Raw genomic sequence first — 17,936 nt, forward strand, 5'->3', positions numbered from 1 at the left:
ATATACTGTACGTATTTTTTTTATTGTTTATGACTTTCATATAACAGTTACACATTTAGAGAAACTCCCATTGATCTGATAAGGAAGCAACATTACAGCATTACAGACTCATAGTTGTTTGGTTCAGTCCCACACTGCTTCCTCAATGAGTCAGAGTGAGAGATGCATGCAACTGGCTGGCCTCGACACCGGTTCCCAGCCCCCCTGTCCTCCCCCTACCTACACAGCAGTAAATAAATGTGCAGTTGAGCTGGGGACGGAAATATGCTGAATAGGTTGATCCTGCCGTCTGAGTAATAGAAATGTAACCATATTCCGCCTGGAAAGGCTCAGGCCGGGTCCCTGAGCACACACTGGGCACAGTCTCAGCTCTCCTCGGCATATTGATCCACTAAATGTTTTCCGAACATCTCGGCTCTCTTCCTGTGGATGGTTTTTTAAAGTCACGCCAGCAGGGAATTCAGTGACAATTAAACATGCTTCCGATGGATTTGTCTGGCTGGGTTTCTCCCCCCTCTGCTGCCCTGACTGAGCCCCCTGAGACCCCGAGGCTTGGCTGCTCTTCCGGGGGAGGCACCTATCCATTCTCTCATAGCCTGCTGCATCAGTGGATGCATTCTCACCTGCCTCTCTCTGTCTCCTCCTCACTTGTTGGTTGCTCCAAAAGAGCCAGACAAATGAATAATGAAAGATATATGGCTAGGGGGTGAAGTGGCGGTGTTATATTTATTCAAGCCTCCTCTGGGAGTAGCTCAGGGACTCTGTAAGGAAACGTGTTTTCCTCGAGTGCTGATGAGTGTGGGTCAGGTAGCACTTATGTTGTGCAAAGTATGATTGTCCCTCGTGTTTATACAGTGGTATAAATACTGCCGGGTAGAAGCTCTGATAAATGAATTTCTGCACAAACGTCCTCTTTTAAGTTCTCTGTCAAGCTCTGTGCAGTATATATAGTATATCCCGCCATTATTCCTCCCATTATTCATTGGAGAGCAGGATTTATAGATGCATATATATCCGGTCGCCACCTGAAGCCAGAGTCATAGCCCGTATGGATCTCCACACAGTAACAGAATCCCCTGGACTGCATGCAGCCAGATAAAGCCTCAGTGCCAGAAAGACAGAGTAATCGCATTACTATCTGATGAAAAATTTATGCCAATATATCATCTTGGAGAATAAGAGACTACAAAAATATGTAGCCGTGGCTATAAATGAATGACCAGTGTCAGGTCAGAGTAAAAAGAGTGTAAAACTCAAATATGCAGACTTCGGCTAAGCCCAAGGTTCTAATGCTGCACACTTCTGTGTATTCAGCACATTCCCAGAATAAGAATGACCCTACTCTTTTACACAGCGGCTGTCATCGCCACACAGCAACTATTATCACAGGCTGATTGAAGTCCTGCACAGATGTTGTCACAGATCCCTCTAAAATAACTGATTTCTGTCACAATAGAAATGATTATTATTAAAATCACACATTTGTCATGATTAATGGAGAAATGAGAGGTGCATTTCTGCCCTGAGGCCCGGCACTTTTAAAGTGTCACCAAGACGAAATGGAAAGAGAGACACATGGTCCCTGTCCACTGTAAGCTCTATGAAGCCGTCGGCTCAACGCCATGCTCAGGCCCAGGGTGTGGAGATGGCCACCGCTCATGTGACTGAGGTTGCCACTTACTTTCATTACTGCAGAAAGGTCACATTGTGTCTCAATGGAAAATCACCTAATTATAACTTTACAGCTCCAACAAAGTACAGTGCTGCCCCCCAATGAAACAGAAGTTTAAATCCATCACTGTCCCTGAAATAATAACATCAGACATCTTCTGAGGAAGTTAAGATATTTTTGTTTATAGTCCCACTAGTAAAATTTATATCCTATCCGTATCTATGGAGCGAGCACAAAAGCTGCAATCATAACATTCATATCTCAAAGTGCGGTAAGAGGTATAAGAAGAGTGGTCTTTGAAGATCGGCAGTCTGATTACAGGAGACCGGCGTGAACTCTGTGTTGAGTCGCTGCACTTTCCCTCGACTGTATAAAGGAGGAAGTGATCAATAGAAGAAAACGGATCAGAGCTTAGAGCAAGAGAGAAGACAAGATACTATTGAGAGATTGCATTGACATCATTCAGTGGCGGTTGCTCTTTGCACTGACTTCCTTTCTCCATCGCTCACTAACACACAGATCCCTCCACACATGGTTGCACACATACACCAGTGCAGACATGTAGGTTTTATTTCTGTAAAGTTACATATACATATTTTTATCCACACGTCTTCAGCATGGAGCAAATACAATAGCTTCTGGCTCCATTGTCCTCACGGTGTAATAGTGCTCTTTGTAACGGTACAAAGTATCTTGTCTTATTGTAGAGTAAGAGTGTGACAGTCATGAACATTTGCTGAACAAAGGAGCAAAGTGTGTCTCTGCTGATATACAATACACCTCTCATTGTTCGGCAGGCTGGCATGCAAAGGACAACCACATCCCACAATAGCCATGTCATAGCCACATACGCAACATACAGGACATAAACCACACTACGCTCACATGTATAGTGCCTGAAATACTAGACACCTAAATGTCCACATGTGTTGCAGGCTGTCTGTACCAGTAAGGCATATACAGTCTGCATCCACAATACAGTACATTTACAATAGTGTAATTTAGAGCAATGTAAAGTGTAGTTTAAATACCGTTTAGTCGTTTCAATTAGCAGTACGGGCAGGGATGTGAGCTCACTGGGGATATTGTAGCTAACCTGTAAATGGACTATGTGACGAGGGTGTCAGTATGGCAGCCCCTGGGGTCAGCAGAAGGGGAGGAGGGCAATGCGTGACAATTTTTCCGCTACCCTCGCTCATCACCACTCGTGATTAAAAATGCTGCGACACACTTACAAGCATGCAAAGCTGGCAACAGGGGCCCTTTGAAATAGTGCTGACGGCAGTTTAGCGGGGCGGCTTCCTTGAAAGGCAAGGTTCACCATGCCTTGCCATGTGGCCTTCTGATTTTCCCAGCTAAAATAGGGTCCGCCTAAGCCCCCCTTGGCATTGCCAACCATCCCAGACATCCTGACACTTTCCCCCATGGAGAGACACCCAGAACAGGTGAGAGACTCAAAATAAGGGCCCCTACCACCACGGCCGGCCACACAAAGTGAGTGAAGACAGGCCCTTTTGTAGGAGTGTACTCGGGAGGGGATTATTATTGTTTTTGGAGAGAAAGAAGAGCCCTAGGTCAGCTGGCCCCAGCCCCCACCCCGAGGCCTGCGCTAATCCGTGCACAAATGCCAGCCGCCTTGGCCCAAAGCCCTCTCCCCCTGCACCCTGCTTTGAAGAGATGATACCCGAGCTCACCCGCTGCTACCCTCACTGCACTGTGTAGTGGGCCATAAAACAGTGAGATGACTTTGGATGAGGTAGTACTCAACTCTCTTTACACATTTATAACACTCCTACTGTTTACTTTGGAGGGAGCACAACAGAGTCAGAAGCTTCGGGTGCCACCAAAGGGACATATGAACCTCACAAAGGCACCCATAAAGTCCCCGCCAATAGCGCCCAACAGCACGAGTGACTGAAACCGTCTAGCTGCTCTTAATCACTCCCTCTTCCTCTCTGCCTGTATCTGGCCCTGTTGGACAGTAAAATGAGACAGGTTAGTGCCAAGCTTTAATTCCTGTCAGCATCTGTTAATTATGGCCAGGACTGTTCTAATTAAAAGAGGCACCCATCTACCTTCATCACTGGCTTTACACTGGCTGACACAGCCACATGACTCAACCGGCAGAGAGGATCATGGAGAGCAGAGGCACAGCCAACTGGCAGCGGCCGGGCTCATCGGGAGAGCCGGAAGAAACCGTAGAAAGTGGTGACATCACGTTTGACAATGAGAGGAATTTTCCATCCCTACAGTAGTGATGGCACCATCACAGCTGAATCTGAAACTTTTTTAAGCGCTTAAATCCAAGCAGCAAGTGGAGGGTGTTTGAAGAGTATTCTCAAGACGCCTTCACAGAAAAAAAAAATCCTTCTTTATATGTTACACATAAAAACGAAATTGTCATGGTGTGTGTGTAAAGCACAGGTAGTTGCCATCAGATGATTCCCTGGTGATTACTGGGAAGGATGAGGCTCTGTTGGGAATTGGGGGTAATTAGGTTAGTGGGTTGTCAGTGTCAGGAAATTGAAAGACAATCCTAATCAGATTTGTGTTTCTAGGGAATCAAATAATTTATATAAGTAGAAGAAATCTCTATTCTACAGTTACATGATAATACAGTTTACCGGACCCCCCTCCCCATGCGTGGAGTGTGTGGGAGAGGGGCCGATGGCCACGTAAGATAAGTGGCGAAAATCAAGAAGATATTTTGCATAAATCCACCGTTGAATTCCTCTTTGTTAAATGAAGGCCACCTTCTATCTTACATCATCTGATTTTCCTTCCTCCCCTCCTCCCATTCACCGAGCGACCTCCAATCACCGTGCATGGGACACATCCAAACTCATCCCCTCCAAGAGCACTTGCTGATGGGCAAATTGTATTAGGCTCATTTGCAGTGGCCACACAATGCCCAGGTTTGACACCGTCCTCCCTGTTATAAAGTGATGAAATCATCAAGGAAGTGCTCTGGCTGCGGGTGTTGTTCGCTCAAAGGACGCGGGCAGCTGACAAATTAACTCCTCCTCCACCGCAAGCATTTCATTGAGCCTTTTCTCCTCCACCCTTTAGTATTAAATTTGTTTGGGGAGCGGGGGTGGGGGGGTGGTGGGGTTACATTATGCATACAACGTAAATTGAAGGGATTCTCTCTCTTGACAGGATTAAGATATCAGGGATATTTAGGCTGCAGTGACACACTGGTCCAAATATGGGGATGCGGGATATAAATGTTTGCATACACTTGCATTTAATAACCAAACACCTGCCCAGTGGTATCAAATAAATAGAACAGCGTAGATGAAATATTTTAACTATGTTGAAAATTAATAGAATAGAAAAGACATCCAAATGGAAACATTCTTATCAAATAATGAGATAATAAATAACTTATGTTATGATGAGGCTGGCTTGACATTTACAGTATCAGTGTGGAACCTGGGCCCCTAGGTGTGGCTGGGGGTGATAAGGCCTCAGTGCTACTCCAGTGAAAGAGGGGTGAAATAAGGGTCTTTTATGGGAAAGCAATACCTAGTTATCTATCTGCGCTATGACAGCGGATGTTTTTGTACAGTGTGTGTGGGACTGTGTCTTTGCTCGTAGGCTGGTCAAGTTTCTTTTTGCTGGATATAGCGAAGAACACACACCTGAGCTCGCACACCCGCCCCCACCCTAAACACACGAGCAAAGAAGGCATGTAGCTGGCAGCTAATTAGTATGCAGTCTGCCTCACCCCAAAAGCTAAATAATTAGAGGGCCAGTCTGTGAGATCATTGACCCTGCGTTAAATATTCATATGTTTAGACCTGCTCTGGGCTCAGCTGTGTCACAGTAGACCAGCCAGGCATGGACCACATATGGGAAGGCAGCCGTGCCTCTGACACATTCACACACACACACACACACACACACACTGGGGTGCAAGCTCATCCACGCAAACACACACACTTATGCCACAATGCAGTCCTTTAACATTACTGCTTTTACACATGATCTGATACAGAATATGTTAGGGTGTCATCTCTTATCACAAACCTGCATGTTTGTTCTTGTGTAATAGATGAACACACGCTGACTAAAATATTTATTAGCTTTTTTGGATTTATTTAAGTTTCATGTTTTTGCTATCCCTAAAAACATCTATTTTGAGCAAAAATACACTCTCTTAATCTCAAATCCCTCTTGTCGTTTCTCACCCAGGGGTTCGTCTGGACCGCGTGCGAGGGGGCCGACAGAAGTACAAGCGGAGGTTGGACACGGAAAACAATCCGTACCTGGGCTTGACGCTCCCCCCTCCCACCAAAAAGCCTCGTGAGTACTGCTCCGTCACTAGCCCACTGTCTCCCTCCTCCGAGGCCCCTCCTCTGCCAGGCCAGCATGCAGGTAAAACTGAGGCAAGGTTTCAGGCCAGCCTCATGTTCCTCCTGTCTCTGCCATGTTTGGGCAGTTGAGAGCTCATTGGTCAGAAAAAAAATAGGCCAGGTATTGTTCCGGACAGAGCTGAATTATAAGTCCACGAGCAGATGACCGATATTAAACAGTGTGCTCGAGGACACTAGTGTCTCGCATTTTCCGCGCATACGTTTTTCCACTTGCATGCATTCTGTAGGGATAAGAGCTTTCAGTGCCTTTCACTCCATCCATTAGTTTGCATAATGATCCAGAGAAAGAAGATGTGAAAGTGAGACCACCATTATGTCATGTGTTACAGTTTCCCCAGTGTTTATCGGTGCGGTGCATCTTTGTGCCTCGCTGAGCTTTGCAGTGATCTGACCTCTGACCTTTGCTTTGCTTTGACATCCTCCCCCTCCTTCCTCCTCTATCCTCAGTCACAAAGATAGTGTCTCACCTGTTGGTAGCCGAGCCAGAGAAGATCTATGCCATGCCTGACCCCACCATGCCGGAGAGCGACATCAAGGCTCTGACCACGCTGTGCGACCTGGCTGACCGCGAGCTGGTGGTCATCATCGGCTGGGCCAAGCACATCCCAGGTACACAACAAATGATTTTTGCTTCCTTTTCTGCTGTTTCTAAAATCCCCCACTTTTATTTTTTTCTGCCTCCTCCCACACACTTTATGAATAATCATGTGCACTCACACACGTAGATAATTAATGATAGCAGCTCATACAGCCTTGGGGTGTGTGGAGGACGGAGGGCGTGCAAAATGGACATAGCTGTGCAAGACACAAATCAATAGAGTGCATCTAAAACCCCTGCATTGAGTGCAGAGGGGGACACATACCCAGTGCCAAATGTATGTTGTAATCACCAGGGAGATTTAGAACAAAGTTGGGGACCTGCCCAACCAAACAAGACATCATATCACTCACACACATGCACACGGGAACACACACAAGCACACACACATTGAATTATTGATGGGCATAATCATGTTTCTTCCTCGCCCCATAGACGTTCTGATAGACGAGGTGTTAGGTTATAAGAGGCTGTTGAATTAAGGATACAGCGCCTCACGTCAGCAGAGATTTTGCTTCCTTCAAGAGTTTTCCTCTGATTTTGACAGAGAACACATTGTTTAGCCGCTGTTTTTTTTTTTTTTGCAACCGAGGCAGATTCTCCTTGATCTTGAGCTTGACCCCCATAACTCTATAACATTACTGTGCTGTAGGCATGGAGGGGTAACAAACTAAATGAATGTGTCCCTCAGCGGCACCTCCATAACCTCTTCTTCTCATCAGCATAACTTGGACAGGGACAGAGCTGTCAGCATGCGGGAAATGTGCGACACCACTACAGCACTGACGCACACACACATACACTGTCTGCCTCTCTCACACACACACACACACACACACACATGCACACATACATACAAGTGTGTGCTTGCTTTGGGATCGCATTAGTTAACTCAGAAGATAAATTTCAATCCCAATTCCTATATTAGGAAGGTTCATTTATTTTCAGTAAAGTAAAGTGGACTCCAGCTGACCTCAAGCAGGTGCATTTTGTACTGAAAAGGTATTAGAGTACTTCTCAGAAGGAGGGGTATTAATCAGGTACAGATCTGATAGTAAGGAGATTAGAGATGGATATGCTCCCAGCCCATGGCCTCAGCCCCGGCCCCTTACGCGTCTAAACTGTTTGGATCACTCCCCACAGGCCCTGCATGGTCAGCACACTGAGAGTTTAACAAGGAGCTTAGTCAGGACCGGATCACAACTGACCCGATAACACACTCTCATCGTTGTGACCCAAAAATTACACCGGCGTCGCAGACGGGCACAAAAAACGACAACATTCCTGTGCTGGCTGCTGAGTATAGGCTGTGTGAGCATGGCATTCACTACAACTCACATACTGTGTGTGCATATAGAAAGGCGTGTGTCATCTTTTTATGTTTTACTGTGGCAAAAAATCCAGAATATTTGACAGGTCATCTGAGGCCACTGTGTAACCTGAAGCCTTGAAGCAGCCACCACACTCATGTATTGTTTATGACTTGTGTTTTTTCCTCCATGAACAATACTTTAACACACAATTAAATGTACAGTCAGTGTTAGAGGCATTAACTTGTACCCTGAAGTGCGACATCATATTATTATGTGTACACTCTATCTCGGATTTTGTGTGTCATAGTGTTGAAGCTCTGTTAATCAGATTATACTAACACGTATTGTACACTGGATAGATTCATAATGTTAATGGGATTTGCTGCGCAGATTGTTGCAGAGGACTTGTCATTCCAACTGCGTCGATTATGATTTAACCCAAAACCTGACGCAGTAAGCCCGGGTGTATGTTCCAGCCGTGAGTGAGTACCTGGAACTGGACGGATGCGCTAAACAATGTGCAGCACCCGCGAGATGAAAGAGTTTAAGTAGATTATTCTGATCTGCTGCTGTATGAATACACACAGTCACACTTGTGCTTTTGTTTAATATTTGATCATTTTTAAATTCCTATCATTAAATCATACATAGTCTTCTTGGATAAAAAAGACTTCCACTTCAGCTGAGTGCTTGGTCTGTGTCCGTCCCTTTGGTGGTGTCTGTATTAGGACAGTGGGTGTCCTCTGGCCATGAAATGGCTGCATAATTGAGTTGTACATGGCTGAACCTGATCAGAGACGGTTCACTGGTTGAGCGAGACTCCATGCACTAACACTCCATGCAACAACGGTACTCCAGGGCAGCCTACCATGCTTGCTTCCTACCATATTTCTCCCTCCATCCGCTCCGGGACAAGAAAGAAACAGGGGAAAAAAAACTGCTGATTGCATTCTGATAGATTTTTGCAGCCTTAGGCAATGGAATTAAAAAGATTAACAGTTCATTATGAAGTAGACCACATTGATTAGGCCATTGACAGATGGGCCAATAACCAAAGTCCAAATGTAACAATTTAAATGTCGTGAAAATTGGCACTTACCTTCTCCCGATTGATTTTTAATTTCCCCTATTCTCAGCTAACATTTGAAAATGCGTTTCAAAAGTGGCATAATGTGGAGTAGAGTGGCCCTATTGAGTTTTAATTGGAGGGCGATTGGAGGATATCAAAGCTCTGTCATTAATGTAGATGGTATCTTTGCCTTACAGGGTCCAATGTCAACTTTGTCATCACGGCTCTATTTAGCATAGCATGAAAGGTCAGTTTCCATACATGAAGTACTTTTCAGGTTTCTAAGATTTCAGACGAAATAAAAACACAATTAATCAGATCAGGTGTTATCTTGGTTTAATGAGGTGATACTGAAGGCTGGTGTCACATATCAAGAGCCTTTTCACAGGTTTGCCATTGCCAGACCGCAGCCTTGCCCTCATTCTGAATCTGCCTTTGATTAATTGATAATCACTGCGGAGCTTTTGGACACTTGTGTCACTGCTCCAAATAGCACCATGAAGCAGAGTCTAACACGGCTGTTGCCTGAGGGGGGTAGGGTCATTAGGAGCAGTGTTAGGGGGATGCTGACAGATGGCTTGTTGCTCCTAAGGTGCTAACAACCTTTGACACACATAGCAGTCCACTGTCCACCCCTCTGGCCCCCTTCCATCCCATAAAGCTGCATTTCACTCCGTCCCGGAGGTTTAGGGATGTATACTACTGACAGCTTCAGTACACCAGAACCTGTTTACCACCTTGACATTGCTGTCTTCTTCACGAGTGGCGGGACACCAATGTGACCTTGTGGCCTCGTGCCACCCCACATTGCTTCCCACCCGCGGTGGGAATGTCATGTGTTTATATGTAAAAACTGCCATGCATGCTGCTTATACAAGAGGCACTCGTTGTTTGGTGTTTGCCCGCTCACATCTTTCCAGGCCTGAGTGTTTTCAGCTGGGAATTCTTGGAAGGCTAAAGGGCCAAGCAAACATTGACTCTCTGCTGCTGCTGCTGCTGCTGCTGCTGCTGCTGCTGCTTTGCTGCTAAACAATAAAACATATTTTTGCTCTGGCGTGTCACCCTGAGAATGTAGAATGTTAAAAAAAAACGTATTTATGTCTCAAATTATTTTTTTTAAACGTTACTTTGAAAAAAATGAACATCCTCCTCGTGTGTCGTTGCATTTTTCGGTATTAAATTCAGACCAGATTAATCTAATGAGACAGTCTTGTTGGCATTGTTCGATTCATTACTGGTGTTTTGGGAATATTCATCATCTGTGCTTTATTGGATTCCAGCTCATCAGCTCCGCGTTTGACAGACAACCGCCTGGCGGGTTAGTTGTTAGCATGGAGGCAGCGATGTTAAAAAAGAGATCGCGCCTCTTGTATGTTGTCGTGTTTGTGTCAGCTCAACCCTCCACCATAATCACCCACCCATCAGCCCACCCTCCTCCAGCCCCCTCCGGGCTCCTGTTTTCTCTTTGCCATTAAATTGTGAAATCTACTTACTGTGTTGCCAGCCTGATCCCACTCAAGCTGCGTAATCTCCTTGTAATAGAGTGTGAATACTGCCCGGCAATAAATCAGCACCTCATCAGTGCACTTTATTAAATATAGACACCAACAGACAGCTCTTAGTATATTCAATTTACCCTCTGACGTAGGCTTCAACACAGGAGATAAAGATAGATTGAGCAATCAGGTGGATGCTGAGGCCTGAACCCAGGCAGGAGAGCAGGAGGAAGGCGGAAAAGCTGCAGGGAGATTGAGATGGGGGCGTATTGGAGGCAGACAGGCAGTCAGGAGTATGCAGGGCCAGGAAAGGGACATCTGCCAGGCAGGGTGGGGGAGGGCTTTGTTTAGTTACTGTGACACATGAGCAGGTACATCCAGCATCACAATTATGTGTGTGCACTGATCATATTGTCACCAAGTTGAATCTGTGAATCTGAAATTGTCGCGTCCTGTGTAAAATTTTATATAAAATGCTTTGAAGGAAATCTCATATGCTGATGTGCCTTTAAGTGATCGTCAGCAGAGCGCCATCCCTCATTAAGCAATGTTGCTTGATGGCAGAGGAGATAAATTATGTGTAATTATGGCAGTGATTAAAGCCTGATTCGTCCTGGTCTTTGGGGCTTAACAGAGATATGTAACGTCAGTATTGGGCAGTGGGACCCTGGGGAGGGCTAAAGATTTCTCGGTTAGGGTCAGGAGGTCATAGGGTGCAGATTAAAACAAGGGGATTACTGTATTTAACGTTCTCCAACCTCATAACGTTCACAGGCTACTGGTCAAATCACCCATTCCCCAGCTACTTACAATGAGATAATGGGCTGGTTATCGCGTTGAAAGAAGGCTGATAGCGGACTCTCCTGAAAGTCAGCGCCAGAGCTGGGAAAAAAAAAAAAACAAGATTAATTTTCAGTCATCACCCTCTTTTCACTGAGTCAATTTAGTTTGTATTGACATGATTTTGTCCAATATAAGAACAGCCTTTGTGTCATCAAATCAGCGTCCAGGGAGAGCTCGCAGCAAACTGAGCTGCTTGTGTTGTACATGTGGCTGGACTTCAGGTCAAATTATTTATGTCAAGCGCAGCAATTTATTACCAAGCTGCTATTGATTGGGTCCTCCTGATGCTGTCATGTAAATTCAAGAAGAATCATGGTCGGCAGCTGCACACAAACAAGCCTGCACACACACACACACACACACAGCATTATAAAGCTGCTGAAAATTGCCCTTCATTCCTGTATTGGTTATACATCTTACACCATGGTGTGTGTCACTCTGCCAGATCAGAGAAATCTATATGAATCAGAGGTGCATACATTTTCACCTTGTCCTCCTTTTTTTAAACTGCCATCTAAAATAAAAAAAAGCTTTGATATAAAATAAGCTTATAGCAGCATGATCATTCAGCTCAGTTTGAGGTTAGGAAAAAAAAAGACGTGCTGAACCTCTGGGGTCCTGTTAGGGGCAGTTTTACTCCAACTGGAGCCCGGAGAGCACTTGACTTGGCTGAGGTGAGATTGCCGCTGGGCAGAAGTCTTCAGGGCCTGCTTGTCCTTCTGATAGCTCGCCATGATAGATCAGCTGCTGTCCAGCCAGAATTACTCTCTTTCCTCTCTCTATCTCCCTCTTCCTTTTTCCCCTCATGCTGCGGTCGCCTTTTCGCTGCCTGCTGCTGCTCCCTTTCTCTCTTCCTTATCTCCCTCCTCTCTGGCCCATATCTTTTCCTCTCTTTTATCCTCCATTTCTCTCCCTCTCTCTCTCTCCCTCTTGCCATTTTTTTCCCTTCCCTTTCTCTCCCTCCCTCTGTCTGCTCTGTTGTCTGATTGAGGGTGAGTTACGAGGGGGCTGCAGCTGGAGGGGGCCACCGTGCCTCGTAATTACATCTCTTTTTATTACCCGCGCTAATGGCCCTCGGGGAGAGGGAAACAATAATAAATTAATAGAATATGAACTCCAGCTCAACAGAAATCTCCAGCATTTCATTTTGGACCGTCCTGCGCTCTGGCAGATGAAACGGTGCTCTGATTAATCTCTGCGAGGGGTTTGAAGCAGCCGTCTGTGGGTTTGGGCTGCCCCCTCCTGCCCGCAGCCGAGTGCTTTTGGGGAGATAAAGGGAGAGGTGATGGTTTTGGCTTCTGTTGTTGGTCTTTAGTGGTCTTGTTTTCACCCTTTGAGCTATGGATGATGGTGTGCTGATGCAGTTAGCGGTCAGTCGGGCTGCTCTGTAGTGTCGTCTCTCTGTCACCTGTATTTATTTTTGTCCTTTTTGTAGATTGATCTGAATTTCAGTCATGCCCAGGCAGGATAAAATATGTCACATCTGGTCATTTTGAAAGTGAAAATCCCTTTGAGGCATCTGATCGCTATATGAGCAGGGTGCTTAAGTCAAAGCGAACAAAGACAAACGCTGCATTGTTATTATCTCTGTATATCTGCCACAAAGACTCCCAGACAGAAATGTGCCGGTGCACTCAGCAGTGGAGTGGAAAAGGCCCTTCAAGCGCGCAGACAGGCCTCTCTGATTTGGTCAATATTGTGTCATGTTTGGTCAAACCCCGCCAAGGCAGTGGGCTGGAAATGAAGATGTAAATATTGATATTTCATTAGAGGAAATCACCCACTCCGACGGCACTTAACCGGGCCACCTTCAGAGTGCGGCGGCCGGAGCGCCGTGTGACCTGCGGAGTCGGGAAGTCACTTCATTACTCGATTAAATTGAGTGGAAAAAGGCGAGGCAACGACACGAGATCCCATTTGGAGCGATAATTTAGGCCCTGAAGAGAGGGGATGGAGCAGGGGAAAAACACCACCTCTCCATCTCACAACACTGGATTAAATTCAAGGACTTTTAGCGTCAAAGGTAATTGTAGGCTGCTGGGCTGCATGTGTGCATATGGCTGAGAGGTGTCGGCTGTATCAGAACAACTCTAAAGCCTCTCCAACAAACCCTGAACAAGGCCTTCACACGGGCTGTCACATTGGGAGCAGCGCTTTAGTTCCGCTTCACTCCTCCTTGGCATTAAAAGGCTAGACAAAGCCTTGCCTGTGATTGTGATGCCAACCTGATGCGGCAATCAAGACCACGTCCACGCTTGCATGACAATTTCCCTCCGGCCAGTCCACAGTCTGTACAACTTAATGGCCACGTATGCAGACAAGGAAATAACACAACAAAAGATTTTAAGATGCAGTCTGGATATGTGTAATGGCACAGGCCTTTACAAAATATGGTTTATTGCCTCCACTGATAATAGCCAAGTGTTTTGAATGCTTTCGGCAGTTTCCTTTGTTGGGTCTAATTTGGGCTCTTCAGACCTCTGACCAGTCCAGTCGGGCACCGGCACCTTTCTGTTAGCACTCTATTCTACTGACTATTGATTCCCCTTCAAAATGTGAAGGCCCTCACATTCTGATCACAATCTGTTAATTAATGTATCCTCCAGCTCTTCCCCTGCAGTGGTCATCACCACGATAAGGGAAATTGAACACTCAGGTACTACTCGCTCTGGCTCTTCTTTTCTCTCTGCCTGTCTCTCTGTCCATCCTCTTTCTTTTTCACTTTCTCTCACACTTCCTCATCATGTCTCTTGTTCTTCTCAACCTGCACATGTGTGTATATATGTGTGTGTGTTCATGGCGTCCTGGCAGGAGTAGATAAACATCAGGCTGGTGGCTGCACCCCAGTGAGATCATTTATATTTAAGAGAAAATGTGGGGAATAGGTGCGGTGTGAGCGCCCTGGTCAATACTGTAATCTATCGCCACTTAATCACGCGGCGGCAGGTCGCGTGGCAACGGCAAACTTGTAAAAGCAATCATATTAATCAGGGGCGGAGCAGAAGAGCCTAATATGCTGTCAGAATGGGGCGCCTGCAGGCATGCTGTGCAGGAGGAGGGGAGGTGGGAGATGGAGGGGAAAGAGTGGAGGGGGTTCATGCAGTTTATTGACAGCTGAAGGGTAGCACGAAGGGAAAAGGGATGAGATGGCTATCTGGTTATCTGCTCCTCACTCTCTCTTCCTCTCTCTTTTTGCCTTTACCCTTTTTAATTTGTTTGAGTTTCTCACAGCTCATCTTTCGGGGATCTATCAGTTTGTTTTATTTAATGTTCTATTCTGAGCATATGTAGAGGTGTTGAAGGGAGAATGACAGCGGTTTGATGCGCCCGAGCCAATTTCAGCTCATCCAGCTGCTGTTGGAGAATGAGGCCCCGGGTTTAAGCGGGTCTTCAGGCTGGGCTTGAACCACGTGACCCCTGTGCTGTGTGTGTATGTCTGTGCGTTCTTTTATGTGTATGGATTTATGTGCATACGTATAAGTGTCATGATCCGCATGTGCACACATGTTTTGTTTCCCTGGTTGACACACGTTTGTGTATCTGTGTGTGCTGCCGCGTCCCCTGATCACATCCTGTCGCAACACGGTGCATGTCATGTCCTCAACCCCTCCAATGCGAATGTGTCTCGGTGCTAATCCCCCCTCACACCAACAGAGGTGTGACAGGATACAAGGGGTAACCACATGGCTTTGTGTATCCCGGACCTTTGCACCGATTTACTGTCCTCACTTACAGTAAAGCCCACTCAAGTGCTCTGACACCAGCTTCAAAGAGGACCTTCCACTGTGCATTTAAAATTAAACACCGCTCGCTAACATGTGCCTCGGCATGTACTCCAGGCTACCGGGGCTTGACAAGTCGTGTTTGGTTTACTGATCAAGTCAAAGTGCCATCTGTCCTTTTACTTAGTAGAACTTTACGATGAAAGAAGACTTCTGTCTGAATCATGGTGGAGGCACAGTTATGTACGTTTGAACAGAAATGCATAAACACACACACACACAGACTCTGCGCCATTTTATATCCTCCTGTCCTCACACAGTTTCCCCTTCTCTGTCCCTCCAGGCTTCTCCTCTCTCTCTCTGGGAGACCAGATGAGTTTACTGCAGAGTGCCTGGATGGAGATCCTCATCCTCAGCATCGTGTTCCGCTCGCTGCCATACGAGGACGAGCTGGTGTACGCCGAGGACTACATTATGGACGAGGAGCACTCACGGCTGACGGGCCTGCTCGACCTCTACGTCTCCATCCTGCAGCTGGTCCGCAAATACAAGAAGCTCAAAGTGGAGAAGGAGGAGTTTGTCACCCTCAAGGCCATCGCTCTCGCCAACTCAGGTGGGGTGTCTTCAGCACACTGACGCGTCGTAAATAGCATTCAGTTGTCGTGACTTTGCACTGAGGCGAATTTTACATGCATTTTAATGGAAACTATGGTATGTTTTCCATTGGTATCAGAAGAATTTGAGAATAACTTGAATACAAAAAAAATAAAAATCACTTTCATTGTTCTTTTTAAGTATTTGATATCATAGTATTTCATAATAATCACATTACAATTGTGCTAATAATATTAAAGCAACAGAAATATCACTTTTACCATAATTTATCAATCCTCTTCTTAATCATATATGTTAAAAATTTCTTGAAATATTATATACTATTTAGAATTTAGAGTTACTTTCAGAGGAACAAATATGTCCCAAAGCAGTCATTGGTTTGCTAAATTTTACCGCTATTCTTTCATTCAACAATGTAATTTAATTTTGTTTTAAAAACATCTTGATATTACCACTCAATTTTTCTTTTTAATGTTGTAAAAGCATTATTGCATTAGGTGAAATATATATTAACAAACTACTTTTTTTGCAATAAAAACACAAAAATAAAATTCACTTTTTAATGAATAAGTGAAAACTTTAGCTTTCCCTATCAACTGACATAACAGATTAATATGCACACAATATATGAAGAATACAGTACAGTTGTGCCCTTTTTTAAAAAAAATTCACGTTTTCCTGACTGGACCTCTGAGTAATGCACACTAGCCAGTGTAATATCCAGAAACAGTGAGGTATTGTCTGACACAGTTTCAGAAATGACATTTCTTAGTTTTTCAGGAGTTTCTCGGTGTAACCTTTAGTTTGGAGTGTGAGATGGAGAGATGGAGGGAAGATAAGGGCAGTGTATGGGGAAAGAGGGATGGAGGGACTGAGCTTTTTTAATTGAACACCTTCCATGTTGTGGTATTTCTCTCCAGCACTCCCTTCTCCCCTCCCTTTCTCTATCTCCATAACAGTAGCTGCAGGGCACAGCAGCCACGGGAGATAAATTTAGCATTTCATTAGGAGCACAGGGGCTGTCAATAAAATGTGTTAAGTCGAATGGAATGAGTATCAGGGAGTGATGGGCCTCGTTTGTTCCAATGCGGAGACGGCACGCTACTATTGACAGGCTCCTTTTGAGGAGGCAGGACCTGTCCCGCTCTGATCAATGCATGCCTGGGTCACTGGGCCGCTCTCCCTTGTTTTGTCCGGGGCTGAAAAATGAAAATGCTGATGGTGGGCCTTTGCTTTCAGACAACAGAGCTTTGGTAGGGAGGTGGAGTGTGTGTGGGAGAGAGGAGAGATGGGGGTCGAGGAGAGAAGAGGAGGAGGAGGAGGAGGAGGAGGAGGAGGGTGTCCGGAATGTTAGAACAAGGTCTCTGGGAGATCGCTCTCCCGGGAGCCCCTCTGTCTGACAGCTGTGAAAATTCATAGCGATTGATTTTGTAATTAGCAGTTTATCAATCGGATCGACGTGGGCTCACTGATGGATTGCAAGGAAATTGTTTCTTCGAAGTTGTTTTTTTAAGTCTACCCCTCCTCCAAGGACTACAAGCTGCATGCTTGCTGTCTCCTGCCCTCTTTTCCTGCCCATCTGTTGAGATGTCTCCATCTCTCTTTTTATTTTCTCCTTCTTTTTATCCCCTCCCTGCAAAACATTCAATTATAGCAGGTTCAGATCAGGTTTATTGCCAAAACGTGTTTGCGGGTGTGAAAAATAGAAGAAAATACGAGTTTGATTTTGTACAAAAAAAAAAAAGAATGCAGCTTGTTAGGTTGTGAATCCAGCCTCTGTGAAAAGAACAAGAGATAATTATGTCACACCACATCCTCATCTGTGATTCTTTTTTTCTTTTTTGCCTTTTGTTCTTCCATCCTCCCCCCCTCTCACCGCCCTCCCCTCCCACATTCACTTTACAAAACGACCTACTTCATTTTACCACTGTGGATTTGAAAACCGTCAGGGTGAGAAATGTCTCAAGGTCTTGGGAATACAGTTGTTCCAGTCAATGAATTTGGGGCGAAGTCTGAAATCTGTTTTGCCTTTTATTGTCCCGTGTGGTAAAATATGCACCGCCAAGGTGAGACGAGTCAGGCAGCCAATGACGTGCCGCCACCGGAGTGCCAGACACCGGTTAACCAGTGAGAGAAACCGTGACCCGGGACTGTCCCTGAGAGAGGCTGGGAGGTAGAAACAGGGGCAGGAAAAGGCGAGAATGAGAGGGGAGTGCTGTAACATGATGT

The 17,936-nt window shown here is 45.5% G+C and overlaps 1 protein-coding gene across 9 annotated transcripts in view; it reads left to right on the forward strand.

Annotated features, from left to right (window-relative positions):
- esrrb (estrogen-related receptor beta) overlaps positions 1-17,936 on the forward strand; it is a 48,898-nt gene that overhangs the window by 26,791 nt on the left and 4,171 nt on the right. For all 9 annotated transcript variants that reach the window (XM_050062587.1, XM_050062590.1, XM_050062586.1 and 6 more), the window contains 3 exons: positions 5,870-5,980; positions 6,499-6,660; positions 15,436-15,705. In XM_050062587.1, coding sequence (XP_049918544.1) covers positions 5,870-5,980; positions 6,499-6,660; positions 15,436-15,705 — 543 coding nt within the window. The remainder of the gene's footprint in view (positions 1-5,869; positions 5,981-6,498; positions 6,661-15,435; positions 15,706-17,936) is intronic.

Source organism: Epinephelus moara, chromosome 14, assembly GCF_006386435.1.
Source record: "Epinephelus moara isolate mb chromosome 14, YSFRI_EMoa_1.0, whole genome shotgun sequence".
In the NCBI taxonomy this organism is placed as follows: Eukaryota; Metazoa; Chordata; class Actinopteri; order Perciformes; family Serranidae; genus Epinephelus; species Epinephelus moara.